Here is a 26,570-nt window from a genome sequence, read left to right as displayed (position 1 = left end):
CTCCCAGGCTGATGTCTGTGTAACTGCTGATGTCTTTTATTGCCAACTACACATTTTAACACACACACCTCTTAATTCAGTGCTTTTGGGAAATAATGAGAATGAAAGGTGCTGTATTGATGCTTTTGAGTGTTCTGATCAGCCAGCCAATTTACTAATAGGGGCAGAGTGACTCTTCTGCCGTGTACTAGTCATAAAGCAGACAGACAAATCTGTGCTAGAGCTTTTTTTGTTTGCCCTGTTTCCCCAGTCTCTCTCTGTTGGATTTAAACTGTATGTGGCTTGCTTCTTGGCCTTACGGCATGAATGCTCTCTTAGATGAGAGAATGCAAATGCCTGATTGGAAATATGCCTTATTCTGTTGATATCAGCATTTTGTGCCTTCTGAAACTTTTTCAAGTAAAGGAAATAGGCTTAATATCCCTGAACCACACTTGGACAGGCAGTCTGACTAAACAAGGAGCCAAGCTGCTTCCCTTAGATTTCTCGGTTATGCAAGTTAGCAAACTTTTGTATACCTACTCCTACTGCAATCAGAGGTCAAATGGGGGAGGAAAAGCCCGCTCATGACACCAAAATAAATAGCTATTTAAGGTAGATTATGCAGTTCTTCATAATCATCCCTCTTCTTCCTTGTTGGCTTTGATTAGCAGTAAATAGCTAAGCATGTTGACATGTAAGTTGTTATAAGTAGATTTAATATGTTAACACTTGATATGAATGGGAGCAATTTTGTTGCTCTTTTTAGGGTGCCTTTAGACTTAAGGAGATATCACTGCATCAATTTATGCTTGGCTCACACTTTAAAGATTGTGAAGAAGACATTTAGACTAGATGCTGCTTTCTGGTGTCAAACATTAAACATGTATATTATGCTCACACTCTGTTTTTGTTTTTGTTTAGTGGGTGACTTTGACAAGATCTGGCGTGAACACTGTGAGGATGAGGAAACTCTTTGTGAATATGCTGTGGCAATGAAAAACCTTGCAGATAATCACTGGACAAAATCTTGTGAAGGGGAAGGTCGAATTGAATGGTGTAGCAGGTAAATCTTTGTATGTTTTAACAAAATAGGATTCTAAACTCTGTCTCAAACTGGCAATCTGAGTCTTCAGTGCAGAGCATATTCTTGCCTTCTGTTCTTATCTCCAACACTCATGTTTTATTGTGTGATTATTTTTAACTAAGCATCAGATTTCCCATTGTTCTATCTCACTATTCTTAGAATTTTAGCATGTGATGTTCTGAATTTTGATTTTAAATCCAGATTAAAGCATTCCCAACTAGCTTTAGTGAAACTGTGTGTTGAAATGGTTAGCAGCGAAACTTGTTATAAAGAACATGATTAGTACTTGGTTCTAAATCTAGACTCCTCAAATTGAGGTAATCATAAAACTGGAAGGGACCTCGAGAGGTCATCTAGTCCAGTCCCCTGCACTCAGCGCAGGACTAAGTTTATCTAGACAATCTCTCACAAGTGTTTGTCCAACCTGCTCTTAAAAATCCTCAATGATGGAGATTCCACAACCTCCCTAGGCAATTTATTCCAGTGCTTATCCGCTCTGACAGTTCGGAAGTTTTTCTTCATGTCCAACCTAAACCACCCTTGCTGCAATTTAAGCCTATTGCTTCTTGTCCTATCCTCAGAGGTTAAGAACAACAAATTTTCTCCCTCTTCCTTGTAACAACCTTCTGTGTACTTGAAAACTGTTATGTCCCTTCTCAGTCTTCTCTTCTCGAGACGAAACAAACCCAGTTTTTTCAATCTTCCCTCATAGGTCATGTTTTCTAGACCTTTAATCATTTTTGTTGCTCTTCTCTGGACTTTCTCCAATTTGTCCACATCTTTCCTGAAATGTGGCACCCAGAACTGGACACAATACTCCAGTTGAGGCCTAATCAGCGCAGAGTAGAGCGGAAGAATTATTTCTCGTGTCTTGCTTACAATACTCCTGCTAATATGTCCCAGAATTATGTTTTTTTTTTTTTTGGCAACAGCATTACACTGACTCATATTTAGCTTGTTGTTTTGATACGGTCTCCCACAGTATTCTTGCCAGCAAGTTAAAGTAGTATGGATTGGATGAATGGACTATAAGGTGGATAGAAAGCTGGCTAGATTTTTGGGCTCAACGGGTAGTGATCAATGGCTCGAAGTCTTGTTGGCAGCCGGTATCAAGTGGAGTGCTCCAGGGGTTGGTCCTGGGGCCGGTTTTGTTCAACATATTAATCTGGATGATGGGATGAATTGCACCCTCAGCAAGTTTGCAGATGACACTAAGGTGAGTAGATCCCCTGGAGGGTAGGGATAGGGTCCAGAGTGGCCTAGACAAATTGGAGGATTGGGCTAAAAGAAATCTGATGAGGTTCAACTAGGACAAGTGCAGAGTCCTGCACTTAGGAAGGAAGAATCCCATGCACCGCTACAGGCTGGGAACCGATTGGCTAAGCGGCAGTTCTGCAGAAAAGGACCTGGGGGTTACAGTAGACGAGAAGCTGGATATGAGTCAGTAGTGTGCCCTTGTTGCCAAGAAGGCCAAGGGCATATTGGGCTGTATTAGTAGGATCATTGCCAGCAGATCGAGGGAAGTGATTATTCCCCTCTATTCGGAACTGGTGAGGCCACACCTGGATGGAGTATTATGTCCAGTTTTGGTCCCCCCACTGCAGAAGGGATGTGGACAAATTGAAGAGAGTCCAGCAGAGGGCAATGAAAATGATTAGGGGGCTGGTGCACATGACTTATGAGGAGAGGCTATGGGGAACTGGGGTTATTTTTGTCTGCAGAAGAGAAGAATGAGGGAGTATTTGATAGCAGCCTTCAACTACCTGAAGGGAGGTCCAAAGAGGATGGAGCTAGGCTGTGGCAGTGACAGTGGTGGCAGATGACAACAAGGAGCAATGGTCTCAAGTTGCAGTGGGGGAGGTCTAGGTTGGATATTAGGAAACACTATTTCACTATGTGTGTGGTGAAGCACTGGAATGGGTTACCTTAGGGGTTTTCAAGGCCCGTCTAGAAAAAGCCCTGGCTGGGATGATTTAATTGGTGTTGGTCCTGCTTTGAACAGGGGATTGGACTAGATGACCTCCTGAGGTCTCTTCCAACCCTAATATTCTATGATCCACTCTGATCCCCAGATCCCTTTCCGCAGTACTCCTTCCCAGGCAGTCATTTCCCATTTTGTATGTGTGCAACTGATTGTTTCTTCCAAAGTGAAGTACTTTGCATTTGTCCTTATTGTATTTCATTCTATTTACTTCACACCATTTCTCCAGTTTGTCCAGATCATTTTGAATTTTAATCCTATCCTCCAAAGCACTTGCAACCCCTCCCAACTTGGTATCGTTCACAAACTTTCTAGGTGTACTCTCTATGCCATTATCTAAATCATTGATGAAGATATTGAACAGAACTGGCCCGTGGGCTCCACTCATTATGCCCTTCCATCATGAGCGTGAACCTCTGATAACTACTCTCTGGGAATGGTTTTCCAGCCAGTTATGCACCCACCTTATAGTAGCTCCATCTAGGTTGTATTTCCCTACTTTGTTTATGAGAAGGTCTTGCGAGACAGTATAAAAAGCCTTACTAAAGTCAAGATATACCCCATCTACTGCTTCCCCCTATCTACAAGGCTTGTTACCCTGTCAAAGAAAGCTATCAGGTTGGTTTGACGTAATTTGTTCTTGACAAATCCATGCTGACTGTTGTTTATCACCTTATTATCTTCTAGGTGTTTGCAAATTGATTGCTCCAGTATCTTTCTGGGTACAGAAGTTAAACTGACTGGTCTGGAATTCCACAGGTTGTCCTTATTTCCCTTTTTATAGATGGGCACTAGATTTGCCCTTTTCCAGTCTTCTGGAGTGTCTCCCGTCAACCATAACTTTTCAAAGATAATTGCTAATGGCTCAGATATCTCCTCAGTCAGCTCCTTCGGTAGTCTTTCATCAGGCCCTGGTGATCTGAAGATATCTAACTTGTCTAATTTTTGACTTGTTCTTTCCCTATTTTAGACTCTGATCCTACCTCATTTTCACTGGCATTCACTATGTTAGACGTCCAATCGCCACCAACCTTCTTGGTGAAAACTGAAATGAAGTCATTAAGCACCTCTGCCATTTCCACATTTTCTGTTATTCTCAACCCCCCCCCTTATTGAGTAATGGACCTACCCTATCCTTGGTCTTCCTCTTGCTTCTAATGTATTTGTAGAATGTTTTCTTGTTTCCTTTTATGTCTCTAGCTAGTTTAATCTTGTTTTGTGCCTTGGCTTTTTTAATTTTGTCCCTACATACTTGTGTTTATTTGTTCTTCTTTTGTAATTTGACCGAGTTTCCACTTTTTGTAGGACTCTTTTGAATTTTAAATCACTGAAGATCTCCTGGCTTAGCCAGGGTGGTCTCTTGCCATACTTCCTATCTTTCCTATGCAGTAGGATAGTTTGCTCTTGTGCCCTTAATAATGTCTCTTTGAAAAACTGCCAACAGTCTTCCATTGTTTTTCCCCTTAGACTTGCTTCCCATGGGATTTTACCTACCGACTCCGAGTTTGCTGGTCTGCCTTCTTGAAATCCATTGTCTTTCAAATTCTCAACCAGTTCCTCCCTATTTGCCAAAATCAAATCTAGAACAGCCTCCCGTCACAGTAGCTTTCTCCACCTTCTGAAATAAAATATTGTATCCAATACATTCTAAGAACTTGTTGGATAATCTGTGCCTTGCTGTTTTCCCAACAGATGTCTGGGTAGTTTAAGTCCCCCATCACCACCAACTCCTGTGATTTAGATGATTTTGTTAGTTTTTTTAAAAAAAAAAGCCTCATCCACTTCTTCCTGGTTTGGTGGTCAATAGTAGACCCCTGTCATGACCTCACCCTTTACCCCTTTTATCCTTACACAGAGACTTTCAACAAGTCTCTCTTATTTTTATCTCAACCTCAGTCCAAGTGTATACGTGTTTAATATATAAGGCAACACCTCCTCCCTTATAACCTCATGACAGTAATACTCTATGAATTATTTCATAATGTTTTATTTGCAGAGGACTTTTAAAAGTTGGTTGCTTGCTGCTTTTTATAGCTGCACTAATTTTTTTAATACATATCTTTGCTATGTAAGAGTCACATGTTCTAATGACTTCCCAGTGGCTTTGTAAGCATATCAAGTTTTGCACCTGGATTTAATTAAAGATGTAGAGTATAAAAATCTATCCCTGTGTTACTACTTATACCGTGTTCCGTATATAAAGTTTCTCTTGCGGAAATGACTTTCCTTTTGTCAGGGAGACAGGGTGGATGAGGTAGTATCTTTTACTGGACCAACTTCTGTTGATGAGAGAGACAAGCTTTTGAGCTACTCCCTTTTCTCTTTGTCTACATAATCCCAAATGTCAAACAATATATAACAGTGCTATGTCAGGGTGTGCTGCCCTTTGGGGTTTAGGCCCCAGCTCTGATCTGTGGCCAAATCAGTTGACCAGAGGGTTAACAAGGGCACCACTTTTGGACTGCCATCACATAAGAGGGGCTGCCTTTCTCACTGTGAAAGGGAATAGAAAATACCAGGAAATTTTTTCTATAGTAAGTCTCCTGAATAGAGACAATATTAGGTGTGGGGCAAACCAAGCAATGGCATGAACAAAGGAAGGAATCTGAGTGCTAAGTTTCTGTGACCCAGGGATAGAGGGGGGACTAAACCTTGAAGGCTAAAAGAGAGATTATTTGTGGAACCCTGCTGACCAGGAAAAGGAACTGCTTTGCCTTGGAAGCGGCAAGCAGATTTAGTGAACTTTCATTTTTGATTATATAATGTTTTTATTGCTTAATTGAAATATTTCTTCATGGTTTGTAAAAATTCAATATATGGTGATCGAAACTGACCATTTGCAGCCTTAAAATAAGGAGACTGCCTCGCCCTGTATATGTGATTGTTTCAGGGAATACCTTGGAACCCTTTAGTTGTAGGATTGATACAAGGTTTGTCTGCTGAATTCCAGAATTATTTCTGGACCCCATGACCTTAGAGTGCTATTGCAATAAGCTTGAACAATAAATTAATCATATACCCTGCCTGTACTTTCCTCAAATTCTAATTTTTGTTGTCTTCCCACTTCCCTTTTGTATTTAAGACTATAGCTTTGTAATATAAAGGGAAGCAGAAAGACACATTTTAAAAAATAACTCCAAATCAAAGGTCATGTCTCCACATAGAGGTTTTGATGGTTATAGCAAAATTCTCCTTGTGTAATAGTATCTACTGGCAAAAGAGTGCTTCAGCTGCTATAGCTATTCTGGTTCTGCAAGCAAAAAGTTATGGCAAAAGCACTCTTTTTTACTGGTATAACTGCATCCACACTAGGGCTTTTGCTAGCATAATTATGTGGTTCTAAAATTTAGTTAGGTTCTTTCAAGAAGGAAGGAGTGAAGTGGGCCCTAAATTAGATGCAGATGGAATTCCATGTTGTCTTGTTCGTCTTTCCAAAAGCCAGTCTGGATTTTCTCTCACTTGTAAGGTGGTGATCAGCAGAACTATCTAAAAATTCTTCTATCGTAACAAAATCATAAATTGCTTTTCTAATGCTTGAACAGAATCAGAACATTGAACTTGTAGTAACTGATAGAATTGTCTCAAGATCTCTCTGTTCTAGTGCAGACCTTGGAATCCTCACTGGGAGAAACTGCATCCAGAGATGTTCTTCCAAAACATCTGACATCTGTCTTAGTTCAGAATCTGTTTTAAACATTATAACTATCTAAGAACCTGAAATTAGATCCCTATATCAAAACCAATATCTCTCTCAGAAAGAAGAGATTCAAAGCCTCTGATCTATGGAAAAACAGATTCACATGATACAAACAAAATAAAAAGGCAGCTAAACATTTACAATGTTTTAAAACAAGATTCCTAGTACAAACAAGGCCTTATATTCTCATATATGCTGAGACAGTTCCAGTCTTTCTAGTCTTAAAATGGGAGCTTACAATGACCCATGACGCAGTCAACAATAGCAAAACTATATAATAAGGGAAAAAGCTCTGTAATCCAAAGGTAAACCCCTTCTGTGCTCTGGTTGATATTACTAATATATGCTTATAAACAGTTGCATTCTTGCCCTCCATGGTTCTAGAGTGAGACTGGAGTGGCTTTCAAGGCTGGGCTTGATGCTTATAATTTAAGTCTTCTCTGCTTTCTGTCTAGTTTACCTACACCAGTCCTTATGACTGGGTTATAGTCCTCCTTTCCAAGAAGTGTCTTACAAGTATTTGCTAACCCTCCCCATTTCTGGAGACTACAGAGCTAGTATGTAAGTGGGGGAGAAGGTTGAATATACTTCTAACTGTAGCTCTGATAAGGGTATTTTCACTAGGTCTATGTTCCCTCTCCTTGAAAGTTAGGATCTATTTATGTATAGGTAATACGGAACTTATCCAAAAGGGGGAAAAAATCCATATACCTCATTTTAACTTAGTCCAGCTTTTGACAACTGCCTCTGGATCAAAACATCTGGAAGCAATTGAGTCACTTCTCATTTCATTTGTGATCTGTATGGACAATAAATGTCCAAAGAAGTGAGGATAATTGCCTTCTGAAAACTAGTGGAAACAAGGCATTCTACAGATAACATTGTGGGTTTTCGTCTTTGAATATGTATTGTATCCTTTATTAAATTCCATTTAAAACTGTGTTTTCCTTCATTCTCAGTTTGTCATGCTGCTGCTGAGCTCAAATTAATATAGGTAAACCCCAGTAATACTTACTTTTACAAAAAAGTCTTGATCATCTCAAGGCTTGATATAATCAGTTTTTAATAATAATTAATTTAACTGCAAGTTTTAGATAACATGTAGACTCAAAGTACCTGTAGTTATAAGTATTGCTAAACCTCATTACCATTGGTCTACTGAAATATTACTTTGGATATTTTCTTTTTTAGTGTGTGCCGAGAATATTTTCAAAATGGCGGAAAGAGAAAAGCACTTGAAAAAGATGAGAAAAGAGCAGTTGTTGCATCTAAGACCACTTCAGCCTTAAATGTTCTCCAGACTCCTAAAATTGAAGAACCCTTACCCAACTTCAGCTTTACAAATCATGAAACTATATCAGAGGAGTAAGTTGTAACTTTTTGCTATAGTAAAAAAGTTTGCAAAAGAGAACTTTTTCCCAATCTTATAACACTGACTTCTGTGAAATTGCATTGCCCTAATGTATTTCCAATGAAACTTTTTATAGTTTTTAAAAAAGCAAAGAGTTTAAAAAAAAAGTATATATTAACAAATTTTCGTGAAGCATATCACATTTTTTGGAAGCCAATGTTACAAAAATAGTGGCCTAGAACTTATTCTGAAATTGACAATTGTCTTTTCATTTAAAAAAAAAACTCCCAACAACCACTTGTGGAACAATTCTGTCTTGTTAGTGTTCTTGGTGTGCAATTTATAATACAATTTGTGTTTTGGACAAAGGGAACATTTAGGAGGAAAGTGCATCAGTGGGAAACTGCTGTATTCAGCACTTTTGAAACTCAATCCACTTTGCCTAAATATGGATTGGGTGCATATGATTACACTCTTTTTAACACTTCCCCCCCCAAAAAAAACACATAAAAGAACATGGGCAAAGTCCTTTGACATTACCTGCGTACTTCCAAATGACTTCTTGAAGCCTAACTTTTTTGAACTTCTTGGTTTTCTGATAGATTTTTTTTTAAAGTACATAATTAACAGATGCAGTACTCTTCTAAGGTATTTTCCCTCAAGATTCTGACTTGTTTTCAACTTTAACTTTTGTACCTTTTACTATAGTTTAAAATTTCTGCCACCTTATTATAATGGGAAGAGATTCATACTGTACAACAAATACAGTAATGAGACTACATAAATATATACTCATTAAATTTACTAATTTTATTTTTAAAAGCATATTAAAATTTAATTTATGCTCTTAAATTCATGGATCAACTCTTATGACTGCTTAGCTGTCACGGTATTTTGTTAACAGTTTCAGGAGCGTTTCTAGATCTTACTTCTGTACCATATCTCCTGTGAACAAGTTGTATGTATTATTCATTAGGGAAATGAAGGGCAGGTTGGTCATGTTGTTAATGAATATCTTATGTCCACATCGGTTAGTATCTTTGTGCCTTTAACTCCGTTAGAATAACTTGTAAATGCCATAAGTGTCCCTGTACAAAGTGATTAGAATCAAAACAGAAAACGGACAATTTGCTCTCTAATACTATTTTGTATTACAGAGATGCACAGTATCCACTACGTAATTGAGGTTGCAACCTGAGTTCCCTTCAGAACCTGATTTCTCTGCGCTTCTTTCCTCCTCCCCCAAAAATCAAACTAAAAATTATTCTCCAAAATTTTGTTGACTCTGTTGGAGTTACACTTGCTCAGCAATAGAAGCTCAGTTAGTCAAGGGGTTAATAAATTATAGCATATAAACTGAATAGATGTTCACCTAACTTAAAAAAAGAAAAATCAAGTAAAATGAACCATGATTAATTTCTATTTATCTATTAAATTCAGTGAACAGGGCCAATGATTAGACACTTAACAGTAATATTGGCAGGTGATTTTTTGGCGGTGGGGTGAACAAGTTAACTGTTGACTATCAGCTCCAGAAACAGAGCTGGGAAACAGGAGGAGGTGGGTTCGTCTCCAGTTTTCCTGCATAGGTTTTGGTATGGAAGAGGTGTGCCCCAGTATGCCCTGTTAATACACCTTTACTCTGCCACCCCCACAGTTGCTGAAACGTACAAGCTCTTCACCTCCTTTTACATCCCATTCACTCTCACCCAGAGGATTCCATCTAACATTAAAGGATAACAAGGAAAAAATGCCCATGCAATACTCCTTTTGCGGTGGCTTGTGATTAACTTATCCTTAGTTATGTTTAAGGCTACGTTTTAGTCACTGGTATTTTTAGTAAAAGTCATGGACTGGGCTGAGGGAAAGCCAACAGGTGCGGAGGAGCATGTGGTTCGGACAGAGACATCCATTAGAGGAGGATCTACTAATGGAGATTGTCTGTCCTGGTAAGGAGGAGAGTATGGAAGATGATAAAATATAGGTAGGAACTGATGAGAAACAGTAAAATGAAAAAAATCCTCATTCAATTACACCATTTAATGGAGACAGCTAAAAAGTGACAAGTTTTAAAGTGCTTGTATACTAATGCTACAAGTCTAAATAATAAGATGGGTGAACTAGTGCCTCATATTAAATGAGGATATTGATATAATAGGCATCACAGAAACTTGGGGCGATGAGGATAATCAATGGGACACAGTAATACCAGGGTATAAAATATGTCAAAAAGACAGAACAGGGCGTGCTGGTGGGGGACTGGCACTATATGTGAAAGAAAGCGTAGAATCAAATTAAGTCAAAAATCTTAAATGAACCAAACTGTACCATAGAATCTCTATGGATAGTAATTCCATGCTCGAATAATAAGAATATAGCAGTAGGAATATATTACTAACCACCTGACCAGGATGGTGATAGTGACTGTGAAATGCTCAGGGAGATTAGAGATGCTATAAAAATTAAAAAAAAAAAACAAAAAAACCCCCAATAGTAGTGGGGGATTTCAACTAGCTCCATGTTGACTGGTATGTATCACCTCAGAATGGGATACCGAGATTAAAAAAAAATTTCTTGACACCTTAAATGACTGCTTCTTGGAGTAATTATACCTGGAACCCACAAGAGGAGAGGCAATTCTTGATTTAGTCCTAAATGGAGCACAGGATCTGATCCAAGAGGTGACTATAACTGGACCGCTTGGTAATAGTGACCATAATATAATTAAATTTAACATCCCTGTGGTGGAGAAAACACCACAGCGGCCCAACACTGTAGCATTTAATTTAAAAAAAGAGGACTATGCAAAAATGAGGAGGTTAGTTAAACAGAAATTAAGTTACAGCACCAAAAGTAAAATACCTTTTTAAAGACACCATAATAGAGGCTCAACTTAAATGTATACCCCAAATTAAAAAAACATAGTAAGAGAACCAAAAAAGAGCCACCAGAGCTAAACAAGAAAGTAAAGGAAGCAGTGAGAGGCAAAAAGGCATCCTTTAAAAAGTGGAAGTTAAATCCTAGTGAGGAAAATAAAAAGGAGCATATAAACTGGCAAATGAAGTGTAAAAATATAATTAGGAAGGCCAAAAAAGAATTTGAAGAACAGCTAGCGAAAGACTCAGAAAGTAATAGCAAAAAAATTAAGTACATCAGAAGCAGGAAGCCTGCTAAACAACCAGTGGGGCCACTGGATGATCAAGATGTTAAAGGAGCACTCATGGATAAGGCCATTGAGGAGAAACTCAATGAATTCTTTGCATCGGTCTTCACGGTTGAGGATGTGAGGGAGATTCCCAAATCTGAGCCATTCTTTTTAGGTGACACATCTGAGGAACTGTCCCAGATTGAGGTGTCATTAGAGGAGGCTTTGGAAAAATTTATAAATTAAACAGTAATAAGTCACCAAGACCAGATGGTATTCACCCAAGAGTTCTGAAGGAACTCTTCAGCTGTTCTTATGGACAGGTCATGAGTTGTAAACAAAAATTCACAGACCTGTGACCCGTCCATGACTTTTACTAAAAATACCTGCCATGACCAAAACTTGGGTGGGGGAGGCCGCGGGTGCTGGGGAGAGGGGAGGGTCAGGCTGCGGTGTGTGGCCTGGGACCCCTGCTGATGCTTGGGGTGGTGGAGGGGAGGGGAGGGGAGGAATGTTGGCGAGGCTGGCAGCGGGTTCCTACCCGGCTCCATGTCCTTCCATGGCAGAGGCTCAGCCTCCGCTGCAACTGCAACAACAGCCGGCTGCTGCAGCTCCCATTGGCCAGGAACTGCAACCAATGGGAGCTTCAGGTTGGGGCGCACTGGCAACACAAGGCACAGAGACCCCTCCCCACCCTTCCACTGCCTGGGAGCTGCAGGAGGGCCATTCCAGTGGGAGCTGGGGAGCCCCCACACTCCCCAGGCCCCTGATCCTAGCCCTGAACCCCTTCCCACACACCCAAACTGCTGCTGCTGGCCTAGAGGCTGCCTGGTTTGGGCAGCCCCTGGGCCATCACCAGCTGCTACAGAGGTCACTGAAAGTCATAGAATCAGTGACCTCCGTGGTAGACTCGCAGCATTAGTTATATTAACTGAAGGGTGAGTTCACATCAATCTTAATGAGGTCTCTGATTTACCCAAACATTAGAACCTCTCAGTCTAACAGTACAAGGCAGCAGAAGGAAACTTTTTTTGCATGGGTTTTTTTTGGGGAGAGGGTACTCAGTAACTTGGGAACTCCTTGGTCATATGTCCCCAAATCTGGATCACTAATGCTATCCTGTGCCCCTATATGTAACATTAAATATTGAAGCAATCCAATTAACTCATCAGATTTTAGAGCATTTAAGAGTTGAGATTTAACCATATCAAATGGCAGGAATGGAAATCCTCTAGCCTTTTGTGTGTGTCCGTGTGTGTATTGGCATATGTGCGCTGTAAAAAGTGTACATTTTTATAAATGCTGTTTCGTTTGGGTGCCCCAAAGATTTAATGGGTGCCATGCACTGTCTTGGGTAAAACTCAACAGATTGAGACCATTTTGACCCACATCACATCAATAGTTTCATCTCAAGCTCTGTACAAAAAACCCCACCTGGAAATTTTTGGAAAATGGCTGGGGGCAGGAGGCGTATCTCTGCAACCCCTAACTCAAAGTACTCCAAATTTGGGTTATCTACCCTACCTTGCATCCTCTTGAGGCACACCAAATTTCAAAGGAATCCAGCCAAGCATGTCTGTTTTAGAGTACTTAAAGGGTTGAAGGTGGTGAAGTGCTGGAATGGGTTACTTAGGGATGATGGAGGAGTTTTTAAGGCACAGCTTGACAAAGCCCTGGCTGGGATGATTCAATTGGGGTTGGTCCTGCTTTGAGGTCCTCCTGAGGTCTCTTCCAACCCTAATATTCTGTGACTGTATGACCTTTAAATAGAAGTTGTGAACACTACGTTAACTGTAGTAGTGGCACTGCCATGCTATTATAATACATAAAATGCAATTTTTATCATACTTTTGTGAACTGTTAGATGAACTCAAAAGGGATAAGTAGCCTAAAATGGTCTGCTCTTGAACTCATTCTGCATTTTATTTAAATACATTTTAGAAGAGGAATTGGGGAGTTCACACTGCCCTGAACAATCTACCTATTAAGGCCCTGGGCCTTCCGTTAGCTCTGCATGGGCCCAGCAGTTTGTCTGCATAAAGCTTATTGCAGGTTTGAGGTTTCCTGGAGCGTTCTACACATTGCAACTTGACCAGTGCAAGGAACTTTGTTTGCTTCCTCTTTCAGTTTAGGAGGAGAAACTCTCACACTTGGAAGAATGTATTGTATCTTGTGCACAATATTGGAGATACACTGATGTATCTTCTTGGGCTGTTCACAGAAAAGTGTTTCCTTATTTTGAAAAATGTGTAGTTCACTGTGTAAGTTATTAGTATTATGAGATAACAGTGGTCTGTTATCTAAATCCTGTCAGAGAAGTGGTCTAAATCAGCAGCCCAGATCTGGTCCAAGGCAGCAACAACTAACTGTTCTTGCCTTAATATGGATTTCTGGCTATTTGCCCAGTTTCTATGATGGTAGATGTCCACATCACAAACAGCTATCACAATTTACAGTGATTTGGGTTCTGTTAAGAATACAAGGTTTAATCTGTGTAAGGCTTTGAAAGATGATGCATTGATACTAACTACTAGCCATGGGGTAGGCAACTTATGGGACGCGTGCCGAAGGCGGCACACAAGCTGATTTTTTTCAGTGGCACTCTCTGCCAGGGTCCTGGCCACTGGTCCGGGGGGCTCTGCATTTTAATTTAATTTTAAATGAAGCATCTTAAACATTTTAAAAACCTTATTTGCTTTACATACAACAATAGTTTAGTTATATATTATAAACTTAGAGAAAGAGACCTTCTAAAAACATTAAAATGTATTACTGGCACGTGAAACCTTAAATTAGAGTGAATAAATGAAGACTCGGCACACCACTTCTGAAAGGTTGTCGACCCCTGTACTAGCCAGTTATTATACTGTAATAGCCAAGGGGGGGGGTTCTCCAGGTGTTCTTAAGAAAAGGGGAATAAATTATTCAGTGGTATCTCTGCCCCTAAAGATGAAGCTTAAAAATGTGAAAATACAATTTGAATACTTTCACCTTTGATTCTGTCATAGAATGTTAAAGGTGCATGAATGCATGAGCTATATAAAATAAGTCAGATGGGTTTGCCGCTAGGTTTGAGTGGGAGGTGTGGGGGAGGAAGGAATCTTGTGTAGACTCAGCACCTGGTTTTATACATTATTTAGTAATGGCTTATAAACGTAGGCTGTAAGGTAAATACATTTAATTGGGATAAATGATTGTTCCAGATGGTTTCTTGAGTATTACAAAATTTTCAGATACACTGACATTAAAAAAAATTGTTTTAAGATTGAAGGACAGTTTAATTTTTAACAGGGTGGACTCATTTAAATCAGTGCTTTGAGTTCGGAATTGTAATCATTACTTGAATCAGCAAGTTGGAAACCTTGATTTAAATTATTGGTTTGCATTTGTACTTTTACCTTCCTAAAGATAGGTTAATTCTTGTTGATTTACAACCAGATATAGCCTTTACCTTAGTCTTTTGTGCTAACCAGGAGTATACACTATATCTACATGCATTCATTTAAGTAATGATATAGTTTAACATGAAAATAAAGATCCTGAATAAATGTGGGTTTTTTTTGTTTTTTTACATTTTTTCCAGGTTTTTTACTCCTGGATTTGTGTCAAGCTGCATTTGGATGGAAATTAGAATTAAATTAAATGTACAAAAGCAGATTTTTTTTTAAATGGCTTCTTGTTAGTTAAACACAAGTACCTTTTAAAATGTGCTGGATACATAAGAAAAAAAGTAAATTTAATCAAAATATATTTTGCATTTAAAACTGATTTATTAAACAAAGGAAATATTAACAGTAGTTTATTGACTGTTTCTGGTCATCATGGGACAGATTTTCAAGGGTCTTTATGTACCTAAAGATGAAGGTAGGTTTGTAGTTTGACTCCCTCTCCCTCTCCTTCCCCCCCCCCCCAAAAAAAACCCCACCTAAGCAGATTAGGTAGCTATCTGCATCTTCAGGTGCCTAAATATCTTTAAAAATCTCACCCAGTTTCCTTCTAACTTTTAGAATTAGTAGATCTCATCCTCTTCCACCTGGTTTTTATTGGAAAAGGAAGTAAGCTTTACAGCTTTTTCAGCTCCCAGTCAGTTTCTCAACTTTGAATGAATTAATCCAACTGAAGAAAATGTCCTCTGTTTACCTGCTGCCTAAACTAAAACCAAAGGGAGAGCTTTTCTGCACAACAGAATCTGAAAGTAATTATATTTGGACAAATATAAATACCAGCATTTGCTCCATTGTAAAGAATGTAAATAACTTAGATACTTAATGCAGTACCTGACATTGTGACATATTTATAAAGCTTGAGTTGACCTCAGAAGATAAAAATGTTTTCCCTCTGATTCTGTATATAATTTTAAAAAAGCAGCACCCTTTAACTCATTAAAATTTGAGGAGGGCTCATTGATGCAGCATACTTTAATTTAAATGATTTTAATAGATTCTAGTAACTTGAGGCCTTAATATAACTTCAGATTTAATTTTAAATAGTTTATTTTTAGAAAATGTATTTAAATACAAAATCTGTTTTTAATCATCTATTAGTATTTGTTTTTAAATTTAATCAGTTTTGTTATACAGGAGAACAACAAAGTATCTTAGTATCAGAGGTGTTTTTGTTTCTGCATGTCTAACTATCAGTATTTTGTGGGAGAGCACTTTATTTTTGTGGAAACTTCTTACCAACTGAGAATTTGTCACTTTCATTTTGGAGTGAATTTTTATCATCTAGCCATTGAAGCCAATGGAAAGTCTCATAGGACCTTAACTAGGGTGACCAGACAGCAAGTGTGAAAAATCAGGACAGAGGGTGGGGGGTAATAGGAGCCTATATATGAAAAAGACCCAAAAATCAGGACTGTCCCTATAAAATTGGGACATCTATGTGTAGTATTAATTCTGTTTTAAAATGTTGTTCTTGTAGTCCTGCACTACTAATCATACTGGCAACAGTTGCAGCCAAAAAAATAAAATAAAGGTCTACTCTAAGGGCTCTTGGGAAATCCATAGTTCTGTAGGATTAGTAACTGACATGCTGTGTGATGTGGCTAAAGTTGCTGCTGTTACAGAATTGAACACTTCTTGTATTGTAGATACTTGCAGGGAAAAAGGCTGATGGATGCTATAGTGATTCTTATTGACATTCCAGATAGAAAATACTTTTAAATGACTGAGAATTCATCGTGATTTTAGTCCACTGGGATGCAACTAATAAAACTGATTTGCTGTCTCATTTCTCAGATCTTTTACAAGCATTTTTAAGGCATGTATTCATAGTCTAAAAATGAACAGTAGTTTACTTTCCATAATTTAGTTAAAATGCAGCTAGTACAGTCAGGCTGTACCTCATATTTCGTATTTTCTAATAGTTTTAGAAGAAAACTTATGAACTAGTGCCCAAGGGAGCTTATTTCAACACTAGTAAAAACACAGATCTTGTTAAAATTCTGCCTTAAAAACAGCTTAAATTTCAATCTGGATCTGGTGCAGATAACATCACATACAGGCATGAAGCATTATTTATTTATTTATTTATTATATTTAAAGAGCTCTGGCTGTCAGCCCCAAGTGACTGGGGCTCGTGCAGAAGGGCCCTGCATGCCCAGGAGGCGGGAACAGGGCTGCCGAGAGTGGGTTTGGGCCCTGGTGAAAAACATTTTTTGGGCCCCCCAGCAAGGGCGGACCGGTTAAACAGGGCCAACGAATCCGGGCCTCGGGCTCCCTTTTGGACCACCAGGCCCTGGTAATTTGTACCAGCTTCCCGCCTCCTCTCGTCGGCCCTGGGCGGGAATAAAGGGGACAGCCAGAGCCCCACCACCCCGGGGCTGACAGCTTGAATCCCACTGCTCAGAATCTCCTTCCCTCCACCCCCTAATCCCTCACTTGGAGGCAGCAGGGCTCCGGCTGTCAGTCCCAGGTGGCAGCAGCGGCACAGAAGTAAAGGTGGCAATAGGGCGCTGAGTCTGTTGTAAAAAGTGGTGTTGACGAATATCACTTTTCATATTGCCACCCTTACTTCTGTGCTGGTGTGGTGTTGCCATCAGAGCTGGGTGCCCAGTCAGCAGCTGCTGCTCTCCACTTTGCCTTCAGAGCTGGGGGACGGGGGGAGGGAACATAAACTACTACAGACACAAAGCAGAAGGGGCCTCATCAGATAAGTTTGAGGAATGCTTGTCTCACAATTTGTTTGCTACTGTAAGACTACACTATTTTGGTGACCTTTGATATCCTTCTGTCTAGATCTCCACATTTATTTCACCAATGTGTAAACTATTTGCCATACGGGATCTCATTTTTTGTGTTTATCCTCATATAACAAAACACCTTCCATAATGTGGAACACCTACCTCTGAATTTAAAATCTTGATAGTAACTCTATTAACTTAGCATTTGCATTGATTATATAAACAGAAGAAAATAATATGGTTAACAATCGAATTACTATTTGTAAGCATGAGATTGTGTTAAATTTGGCAGTGCTGGTGCAAATTTTCTTCATAAAGCAAAAAGTTAATTAGTTTTTAATTTCTGGTTTGATGTAATGGAAGTACAAAGAGGGAAAGATGCTGTATCAGCTTGTGAGATGCAAATGAATAAGGTGTGGGATGCACATAGAACATAAATTGGTTATGATACTTCAGCTAGTTATCCTTCAAAAAAGATTAGTGGTAATGTTTAGTTTAGTTCCAGAGTGCATTCTAATGGTTTTTTGTTCAATTATCTTTTATGTAGTGTGATAAGTCACAAACTTTAATTACTATGGTTTATTTCAAGAAGCAATAATGTTCAAAGGTTTTGGCTACCGATAATAGTTTGATATACTGCATGTTAAATGCAGACTATTGTACTACTTACTATACTGCGAAAGTAGGCAGGAATTAGTTGATAGTGTTACAGAACATGGAATTAAAATTGTGCAAGACTGCCTTTCAGGACTTGATTTAAATTTAACTTTCTCTCTTCTGCCTGCCCCAAGTCTCCTCCAATACCACATGCTTGGAAATGCTTTTGGCATGTTATAGCAGTAATGTATGTGTATGGATGCCTTATAACAAAGATTAATACTTACAGTTGATAAATTAGAATCTGTATTGCACATTGACTGATTTAGCCACAGATCAAGAAAATGTAAGTCTCTTGTATTCTTCTGTCAACTGTCACTCAAAAGTTGGCAGTGGGTTATGGGGACTTAGTACCCTCGTTGGCCAATTGAAGGCTACTCATTTCAGCCACCTATTTTCATCCTTGTTTCTAGTTTACTGTGGCTAAAATGTGAATTACAAATTGGCTTCTTTAAAGGGGCTTCATTCATTTTAGGTGTTAAAGTAAATAAAAATCTTTCTTTTAACTCTCTTCCTCCCCATCCTTTTCCACTGAATAAGTTATATTGTTTCACTGCAGGTGGAAATAAATGCATCCAGTCTACTCTTTTCTCTCCCATTCTACAATAAATAAATAAATTCCACATAGATTGCATTACAGCTGCACCTACTAGGAAGCTAGGGTTCAAATCTGTCACCTTGTCTTTTGCTTGAAAATAATTGTGCACCTTCTCCTACTTCATTACAGTTTCTGCCAACTTTTGAAGATAGCTGAGGCATGAGTTGATATTTGTTAACAGTAAGGGTGCTACATAGTTCCTGCTGCACTACCGTGTGTTGACACTTAAACCTATATTTTTCAGACATTGATTTTTGATTCAGAACTACTCTATACAGCCATTTAAGGAAAGCTCAACTTACGTTTTTTGCGCTGTTAGTCCAATGTTGCTGAATGCAATGTCTGTTTTATATTTATCATAGAAGAGACCTATGAAAAGGGGAAATCAGTGTGCTGGTAATTTTGTTGGAGCCTAACCTCTTCCCCCTTGAATCTTGCTCCCTTCTATTTTCTTTGCTTTTTTATGTATAGTTATACAGTTCTCTAATTGCAGTGATAGTGTGACTTTAAAAAGACTCACAGGAAAGAGTATGGAGCCCAACTATATTTACTGTTTTTGCCAGTGTATTCTTCTGCTTCGTGGTAAGTAGACCTGTATTGCTCAATGAATGAACTCTTGTTTTGTAGGAGAGAGGAAAATGGACTATGAGAAATTACTGGAACATATTTTTCTCTTTATACTGAATAGCAGGCAGCTTCACCACACACTTCTGTAGGGTAAAATTCTGTAGGTACCTCGACTAAAAAATCTGACATTTTCCATTTTTCCTTAAGTTATATGTACAATTATTAAACATGTAGTGAACTACGAGTGTACTAAATTTTACCTAACATGGAGTACAATAAATGTTACTGCACAAAAATGCAAGTGCAGACAAAAATCCCCTGCCAGTCTCCAATGATGCTTCAGAGTTATGATCTATAGGATAGGTTTTCCTCCAAGGTGCTTTTCAGCTCAAAATCAGAATATTAAATGCACCATTCTGTTTTGGTGATGCATCTTTTTCTTCCTTAGATAAGGTTGTGTCTAACCTAAACCATTGTCTCCTGGTAGTGCAGTAAAGCATTCATGTCTTGCTTCAGCTCTTTGAAGAGCAATCATATTGCAGGATGAATGGAGTATTCTTCCATTTGTGTAAAACAACTTGATACATATTATCAGGCCCTGATTCCCCCGTCCCCCCCCCAGCCCCCCGAGATGCTCAGTACCCATATCCTCCATTGTGCCCAGAATTCCAACTGAAGTCAATTGGTGTAGTTTAGAGAGGGCAACAAGTACAATTCCAATAGGGTTGTGGCACAACTTTATTCTAAAGTTTAAATCCCCCCATCCCCAGCATGACCCATCCAAATATTTCTCCTAACGGCGCTCTTTTTGGGAGGGTGTACAAATGCCTGTCTGGCTCAGTATTCTGGAGCCCAGGATATAAAAGCTTTCACTCCAACAATCCCTCAGTCTCTCTGACAGTTTGGGTGGGTGATGAACCCAATTCTCCCCCGTCATCAGAATTTGTTAGGGTAGTTTAAAGTATTTGTCTAGTACCAAGCTTATAGTTTGGGGGGCTGGAGGGGGAACATTCTGTAGTTTGACTTTGACTGTTAAGTTCCTTCCATTTAGGAATATGGGGGAAATAAGTCTGATCCAAGGCTTGTTGTCCTGACAAAATATTCCTCCAAAGTTGTTGTCATAGAGAAAATCTTGAGGTACTGAATGTTTTTAGAAGGGAAGGGCTCTGATTCAAGACGAACACCAAGTAATGTGTGAAATAGCTCTTTGGGTTTTTGCGTAAGAAAAAGTCTTAAATCCACCAAAGGAGGCTCCCCTCATGGTGTTAAGTAGCTTTTCTGGTCAGGTTATAAGGAAACTCTTGCATCTATCAGGACAGGAGATCCTTGGGATTCTTTTCTTGTTTGTAGAGCAGCCACTTCTTTAGTTCGTGGCACTCCTTGTTGTTTTTAAATAGAACCAGGTATATCCAAGAAGTATAGGGACAAACAAGAATCCAACAGTGTGCATTAGTCTTCTCAGTCAGAGACTGGATCCAAAGGTTGGTTCTGATTATGACGTGGCATAAACAGCAGCTGTAGGGCATCTTTGGATTCAAGCTGTTCATGTCCTCTCAGGATGATGGGGCCATCTCTGTCCAGGTGAGTCAAATCCTTCATGCAGAAGACCTGTGGAACAGTCTTATCTCTATAGAGCTTTCTCAGGGAATCTATCTGTGGAAGATCCTGCCATTGCCTTCCTGCTCCTGTCAAAACTTCCTCCGTTGTTGCTAGGACCCTTTTAGTCAAAGTTGAGAAGGCAAAAAATGCGGTCAGTCTTGGTTAGAATTCTTAACTCATTTATGAAAAACAAACAGTAAATTAAAATGTAAGGATAATGTCTTAACATTTCCTGTGCTCCTTCTGCAGTCAAAGAAACAGTCTAAATATTGTCTTAAGTACTACTTTCTGGTAAACATCCTTTGAGTTCAAGAGTAGAAAGCAATTTAGAAATAAAATGTCTAAATGACAGGCTCATTTGAGTATTTTTTTCTCACCAGCAGATGAACGTTATACACAGTTCAGTATGGGTGTCAACTGTATGGTCACAGCACCTGAAAAAAGAGCAGCTAATATAAACTTGGGTGCTGAATACTATAGAATGGGAGGGAACAGCTTGGATTACTCAGTTGACCTTCATGCTAACTCACAATGGCACTGAAGACTTTTTTTCTCTTCCCAGCTACCCTTTGCCAGAAGATAAAACTATAATTTAGGGCGCTAGCAGTTTGCATAGTGAAAGGTGTGTGAATGTGAAATTGCGATGAGGGCTTGGGCAAACATCTTTCCTTCCCAATCCACAAGAAGATAAATTTAGGATAAGATTGTCAAAATGGAGGGATTTGGGAGTCCAGATCCCTTAGGCAACTTTTGAAAATCTCCACTTTAATGGCTCTCTTAATTATGCAGTATACTCCAACCTATAAAGTTTGGGTATTCAGAATTTTAAGGCAAGGCATAGGAACTGTCCAGGGATTTCACTTGCAACTTTGCTTTCCTCAGCAAGAAATGAGATCACTTTAAGCCATGCATATTAAAGTAGGCTTTTTCAAAGAAGTTGCTTCCTCTTTGTGTTGCACACAGCACAACCCCCCCAAGAGAACAGAGCAAAGATTTACTGTACTTCAGTAATTAATGTTTTAAGGCTGGCAACAGAATAGGGCCCCACTGTCAACACTGAAAATTGCCTTAATTAAGAAGATGGTGAAGCAGTGTAAGAGGCTGTGACCAAAAAGCCAGATTCCTGGGTAAGTTGAGCCTTAAAAACTGGTAAATTCTTCTTGTCCATGCTAGATATATAGTCTAGTGGAGAAAAGAGGAAGTCCAGCAATTGAGGAAAACTTTACAGTTGCTCAAGACCTAGAAGAGAGTACACACCCTCTCAAATCCTGAGATGGAAGGGAAAATTAGTCATCTGGAACAGAACAAAAGCAGTAAAGAAGTTTTTCCAAGAGGCCATTTTCAGGGAGCAGCTTTTGGGCTCTTGCTATTTTAGTCATTTATTTTCTTCTGCCTTTATCTTGCATCCCTTATCAGGCAGACTGTAGCAATGGAATAGTCTTTGGGAACGTCCAGTGTCCCTGTGGGTGCTCACCTGTAGTTGAGTGTGCACCCCTACGCCACTGATCAGAGAACTTCAACAGCAGTCCATCCTGCCCACACGCATGGCTCCCCGCCCGCCACAAGGCCAGCCAGCATGCGCAGGCATTTCCTCCTCCGTTCTTTCTCAACCATCCCTGGCTAGGGACGGAGGTAAGAGCTGTCTGTTCATGGATCGTTAACTCCCTATAGTTTTTGCAAATGTTAGCTTCCCTTGAAGCCTTTTCCTTTTAGTACCTTGAAATGATCTCCAGCTCCATCTGTATCATTGGTACCAACGGCACCAAAGCCATCTAGAGTTGTTACCCAATGCATGTGCAGTACTGAGCAAGACAGAGCAAGTTTGCCTGTGCCCCTCAGGTCTTTGGGCAGACCAAGACGTATCAGTACCGCGGGGGTGTGAAAAGCATGGAAAATCTGCCCCAGGGAAGGCTATGTTGATGAAGTCATTGGCACCGACCTTGACCCTGCTGTGTTTGGCACTGACAGACCATATAATTAGGTCATCTTCTCCAACTCTGTTGGTACAAGTCTTTTGGCACTGACAACCACCGGCACCAATGCCATCCGCACCAGCAGATTTCTGGTGCACAAAGGCTCAGTATCAGATGCACCGGATTTATCCCTACTCCGTACCGGGGCTGTGGTACAGAGTTCTCCCAGAGCTTTAGACTCCATGACATCTTCATTCTGCGTACCTCCTTTCTCTTCATCAGAGTCAGATAGTGAGGGAGACTATTTGGGTTCCCACCACTTGTCCTACCCACCCTATGAGTCACAATTTCATCATGCACACCAGATGTACTGCTCACCTGACCATCAGCCTCCATGGTTTGGACAGCCATTGTATCAGCTGCCAGCCCCCCACCCTCAATGACCATATTGAGATCCCAGGGAGAGCCAAGAGACAAGAAGTCTCCCAAGTCTCCCATAGTGTAGCATACAAACAGGCAAGGAGGCATCCTCCTTCAGCTGCAGTGTCAAAGGGGTTGGAATTTTCTGAACAACTGGTGGAGGAAGTTGAAGCTGAGGCAGAAAAGGAAGACACTCTTCAACCTGTCTTTCATCATCCTTGCCTGATGAGGTGGTGATGCCCTCTCCGCCATCCATGGTGGATGATTTAAAATCATTCCAGGACTTAACTCAGAGGGTGGCAGAAGCCCAGCTGCATGAAATGGCAGAGCCTCACGACAAACTTGTGCACATTCTACACTTTCCACCTCTGCCAGAGTTATATGGCAGACCCCTGTGTCCATCCTGCCAACATGCAAACGGGTGGACAAAAGGTATTATGTGCCGGTGAAGGGTACCAAATTTTTACTTTACCACCTACCTCCAAATTCCATCATTGCAGATGTAATTAATTGGACGGGCTGTCAGTGCCAGTTTAAATCCATCCCGTATTACCGAGATGGGAAACATGGTCCTGTTTGGCAGAAAAAACACATTCATCAGCCACTCTTCAGTTCCAGGAAGCAAATTACCAGGCCCTGTCAGCCACATATGACTACCAGAACTATGAAACTTGGTTCATTTATTGATTAGGGACATGTTTATTTGGCACTGGTGAGGGCTCATCTGGAGTACTGTGTCCAGTTTTGGGCCCCACACTACAAGAAGGATGTGAAAAAATTGGAAAGTCCAGCAGAGGGCAACAAAAATGATTAGGGGGCTGGAGCATATGACTGATGAGGAGAGGCTGAGGGAACTGGGATTATTTAGTCTGCATAAGAGAAGAATGAGGGGAAATTTGATAGCTGCTTTCAGCTACCTGAAAGGGGGTTCCAAAGAGGATGGATCTAGACTGTTCTCAGTGGTGCCAGATGACAGAGCAAGGAGTAATGGACTCAAGTTGCAGTGGGGGATGTTTAAGTAGGGATATTAGGACAAACTTTTTCACTAGGAGCGTGGTGAAGCACTGGATTGGGTTACCTAGGGAGGTGGTGGAATCTCCTTCCTTAGAGGTTTTTAAGGTCAGGCTTGACAAAGCCCTGGCTGGGATGATTTAGCTGGGGATTGGTTCCGCTTTAAGCAGCGGGTTGGACTAGATGACCTCCTGAGGTCCCTTCCAACTCTGATATTCTATGATTCTGTGATCAGTTCTCGGACTCCCACAAAGAGCATTTTATGGCACTAGTTAACAAGGGACAATGGGTCGTGAAAACGTCTCTCCAGTCCACATTAGATTCAGCAGACATGGCCACATGTTCAATTTCCATGGCCATGGTTATGAGAAGTGCTTTGTGGCTACATTTGTACAGCTTCCCTAAAGAGATCTAAAGTATGGTGGAGGACCTTCCCTTTGAGGGAAAGAAGCTGTTCACCAAAAAGGCAGATGCATCCCATCACATGTTGAAGGATTCTTGGGTGACTCTTCAATCCCTAGGGATATACATGCTGGCTTACAAGAGAAAATATCGCCCTCAGTCGCAGTTTAAATCCCAGTCATCACAGTACACATCTTAATACTCATCACAGAGCTCAACCTCAACCTTGAAGCGGTAGTTTTGTGTGTTGGTCGAGGTGCCTGTAGAAATACTCTCTTTGGTACCTTACGCTGGGGAAACCCCACTCCTCCTTTCAGAGACTGCTTTACCCTGTTCCACAGCACCTGTGAATGGATAATCTCCAACAAATGGGTGTTGGAAATCATCCAGAATGGATATGCCATTCGCTTCTTCCTTCCCTGTCCCTCTTCAGAGACCCTTCTCACAAGAGTCTAACTACGTCAAGACTCAAACCATCTCTTCAGCATAGGCACTATAGAGCCTATGCTGGTACATCTTGTTACCTGTTCTTGGAAACAGTCCAGAAATAACCACAAACAAAGGTAGAACTAGAGCAGTACTGAGGGTTGATTTATTGCTTCTCTTATTTGCGCAGTAATTCTCTCTCACACACAACACATTCATGCTGACAGGCTGCAAGTGTGGGTGTTGGTTTGGATTTCGCAGGTGGCTGAGGCTGGCCAGATGACAGCTGCCCAGAGATCGACAGCAGGGCGACGTGAGTCCCCGGAGTCCTTTTGGATCCACGGGAGGGCTCTACTGCTTCTGATCCGGTCCCAAGTTTAGCATGCTGTTAGATTTCCTTGTTGGTAATCTTCCTGGCTGCCAGTCTTGAGATTTATACCTTCGCTAAGATAATACCATGTTTCCATAAAAGGCTATATTTGCTTCTTTGCTTTGCCATTGGCTGTCCCTCACTATCTCACTCATTCCTTACATTAATTGATTACATGTTTATAAGCATGAATACAATGGGTGATATAGAGCAATAAAGCTTTAAGCAAGCATCTAACATCATCGGGGAGTTTCTGCTGCTTGTGGCTTTGTAACAGCATAACAGGAAGCTGTGCAGACTGCATTCGAAAGGGCAAATGAGGCATGGGGGGGGCGTGTCTGGCTACGCATCTCAGAGTCAAAGGCTTTTACTCTCATTACTTTCTGGTACCAAAGAGGAAAAGGAGGTTGGGGACCCATATTGGACCTCAGAGCTCTCAATAGGTATGTCAAAGTGCAAAATTCAATCAAGGATCATCCCAGCATTAGAAGGAGGAGATTTGTTTCTCAGCTCTCAGCCTTCAAGATGCATTCTTCCACATTTCTTTCATACCAAGTCATAGGCATTACCTCAGATTCACACTGGGCCAGAACCACTTACTTTTGGCCTGTCATCAGCCCCCCGGTGTAGCAGGCCACTTATGCAGGGCATAATGTTTTATCCTTACCTGGATGATTGCCTTCTCAGGGCATGGTCCTACACAGAGGCCCAACGGGTCACTCAGACAGAGGCCCAATGGGTCACTCGGATCACATGGGACCTGTTTCTGAGTCTACAGATCAACAAACAAAAATTGACCTTTAATACCAGTGCAGAGACTAGACTTCACAGGAGCCGACCTAGACTTCATTCAGGCAAAGACGCTCCTTCCATATCACAGATTTCTCAATCTCACCTCTTTCCTAGAGACAGTACAATCCAGCCCCCAAATTTCGGCGGAGCATTGCCTCTAGCTTCTGGGACACATGGCCACAGACACATCCGTTATTGCTCATGCCAGACTATGAATGAGATGCCTACAAGCATGGTTCAGTTCAGTTTACAAGCCAAATAGAGACAACATAAACTTGCATCAATGCCCACCAGGGTCAAACTATCCCATAACTGGTGGAAGAACCCAATAGACATCTTTACGGGAATCCTGTTTACTCAATCCTCCCCATCTCTACTCCTGATTAGCGAT

At 40.5% G+C, this 26,570-nt stretch overlaps 1 protein-coding gene across 3 annotated transcripts in view; it reads left to right on the top strand.

Annotated features, from left to right (window-relative positions):
* The window catches only part of BMT2 (base methyltransferase of 25S rRNA 2 homolog), a 61,334-nt gene that overhangs the window by 19,802 nt on the left and 14,962 nt on the right, over window positions 1-26,570 (top strand). For 2 of the 3 annotated variants that reach the window (XM_039509692.1, XM_039509702.1), the window contains exons 2-3: window positions 904-1,045; window positions 7,936-8,109. In XM_039509692.1, the coding sequence (XP_039365626.1) occupies window positions 904-1,045; window positions 7,936-8,109 (316 nt within the window). The remainder of the gene's footprint in view (window positions 1-903; window positions 1,046-7,935; window positions 8,110-26,570) is intronic. The other variant, XM_039509710.1, reaches the window with a different exon arrangement.

This window comes from Mauremys reevesii, linkage group 1, assembly GCF_016161935.1.
Source record: "Mauremys reevesii isolate NIE-2019 linkage group 1, ASM1616193v1, whole genome shotgun sequence".
NCBI classification, from domain to species: domain Eukaryota; kingdom Metazoa; phylum Chordata; order Testudines; family Geoemydidae; genus Mauremys; species Mauremys reevesii.
Note: the sequence above shows the minus strand (reverse complement) of the source record. Positions and strands in the feature narration are given on the sequence as shown.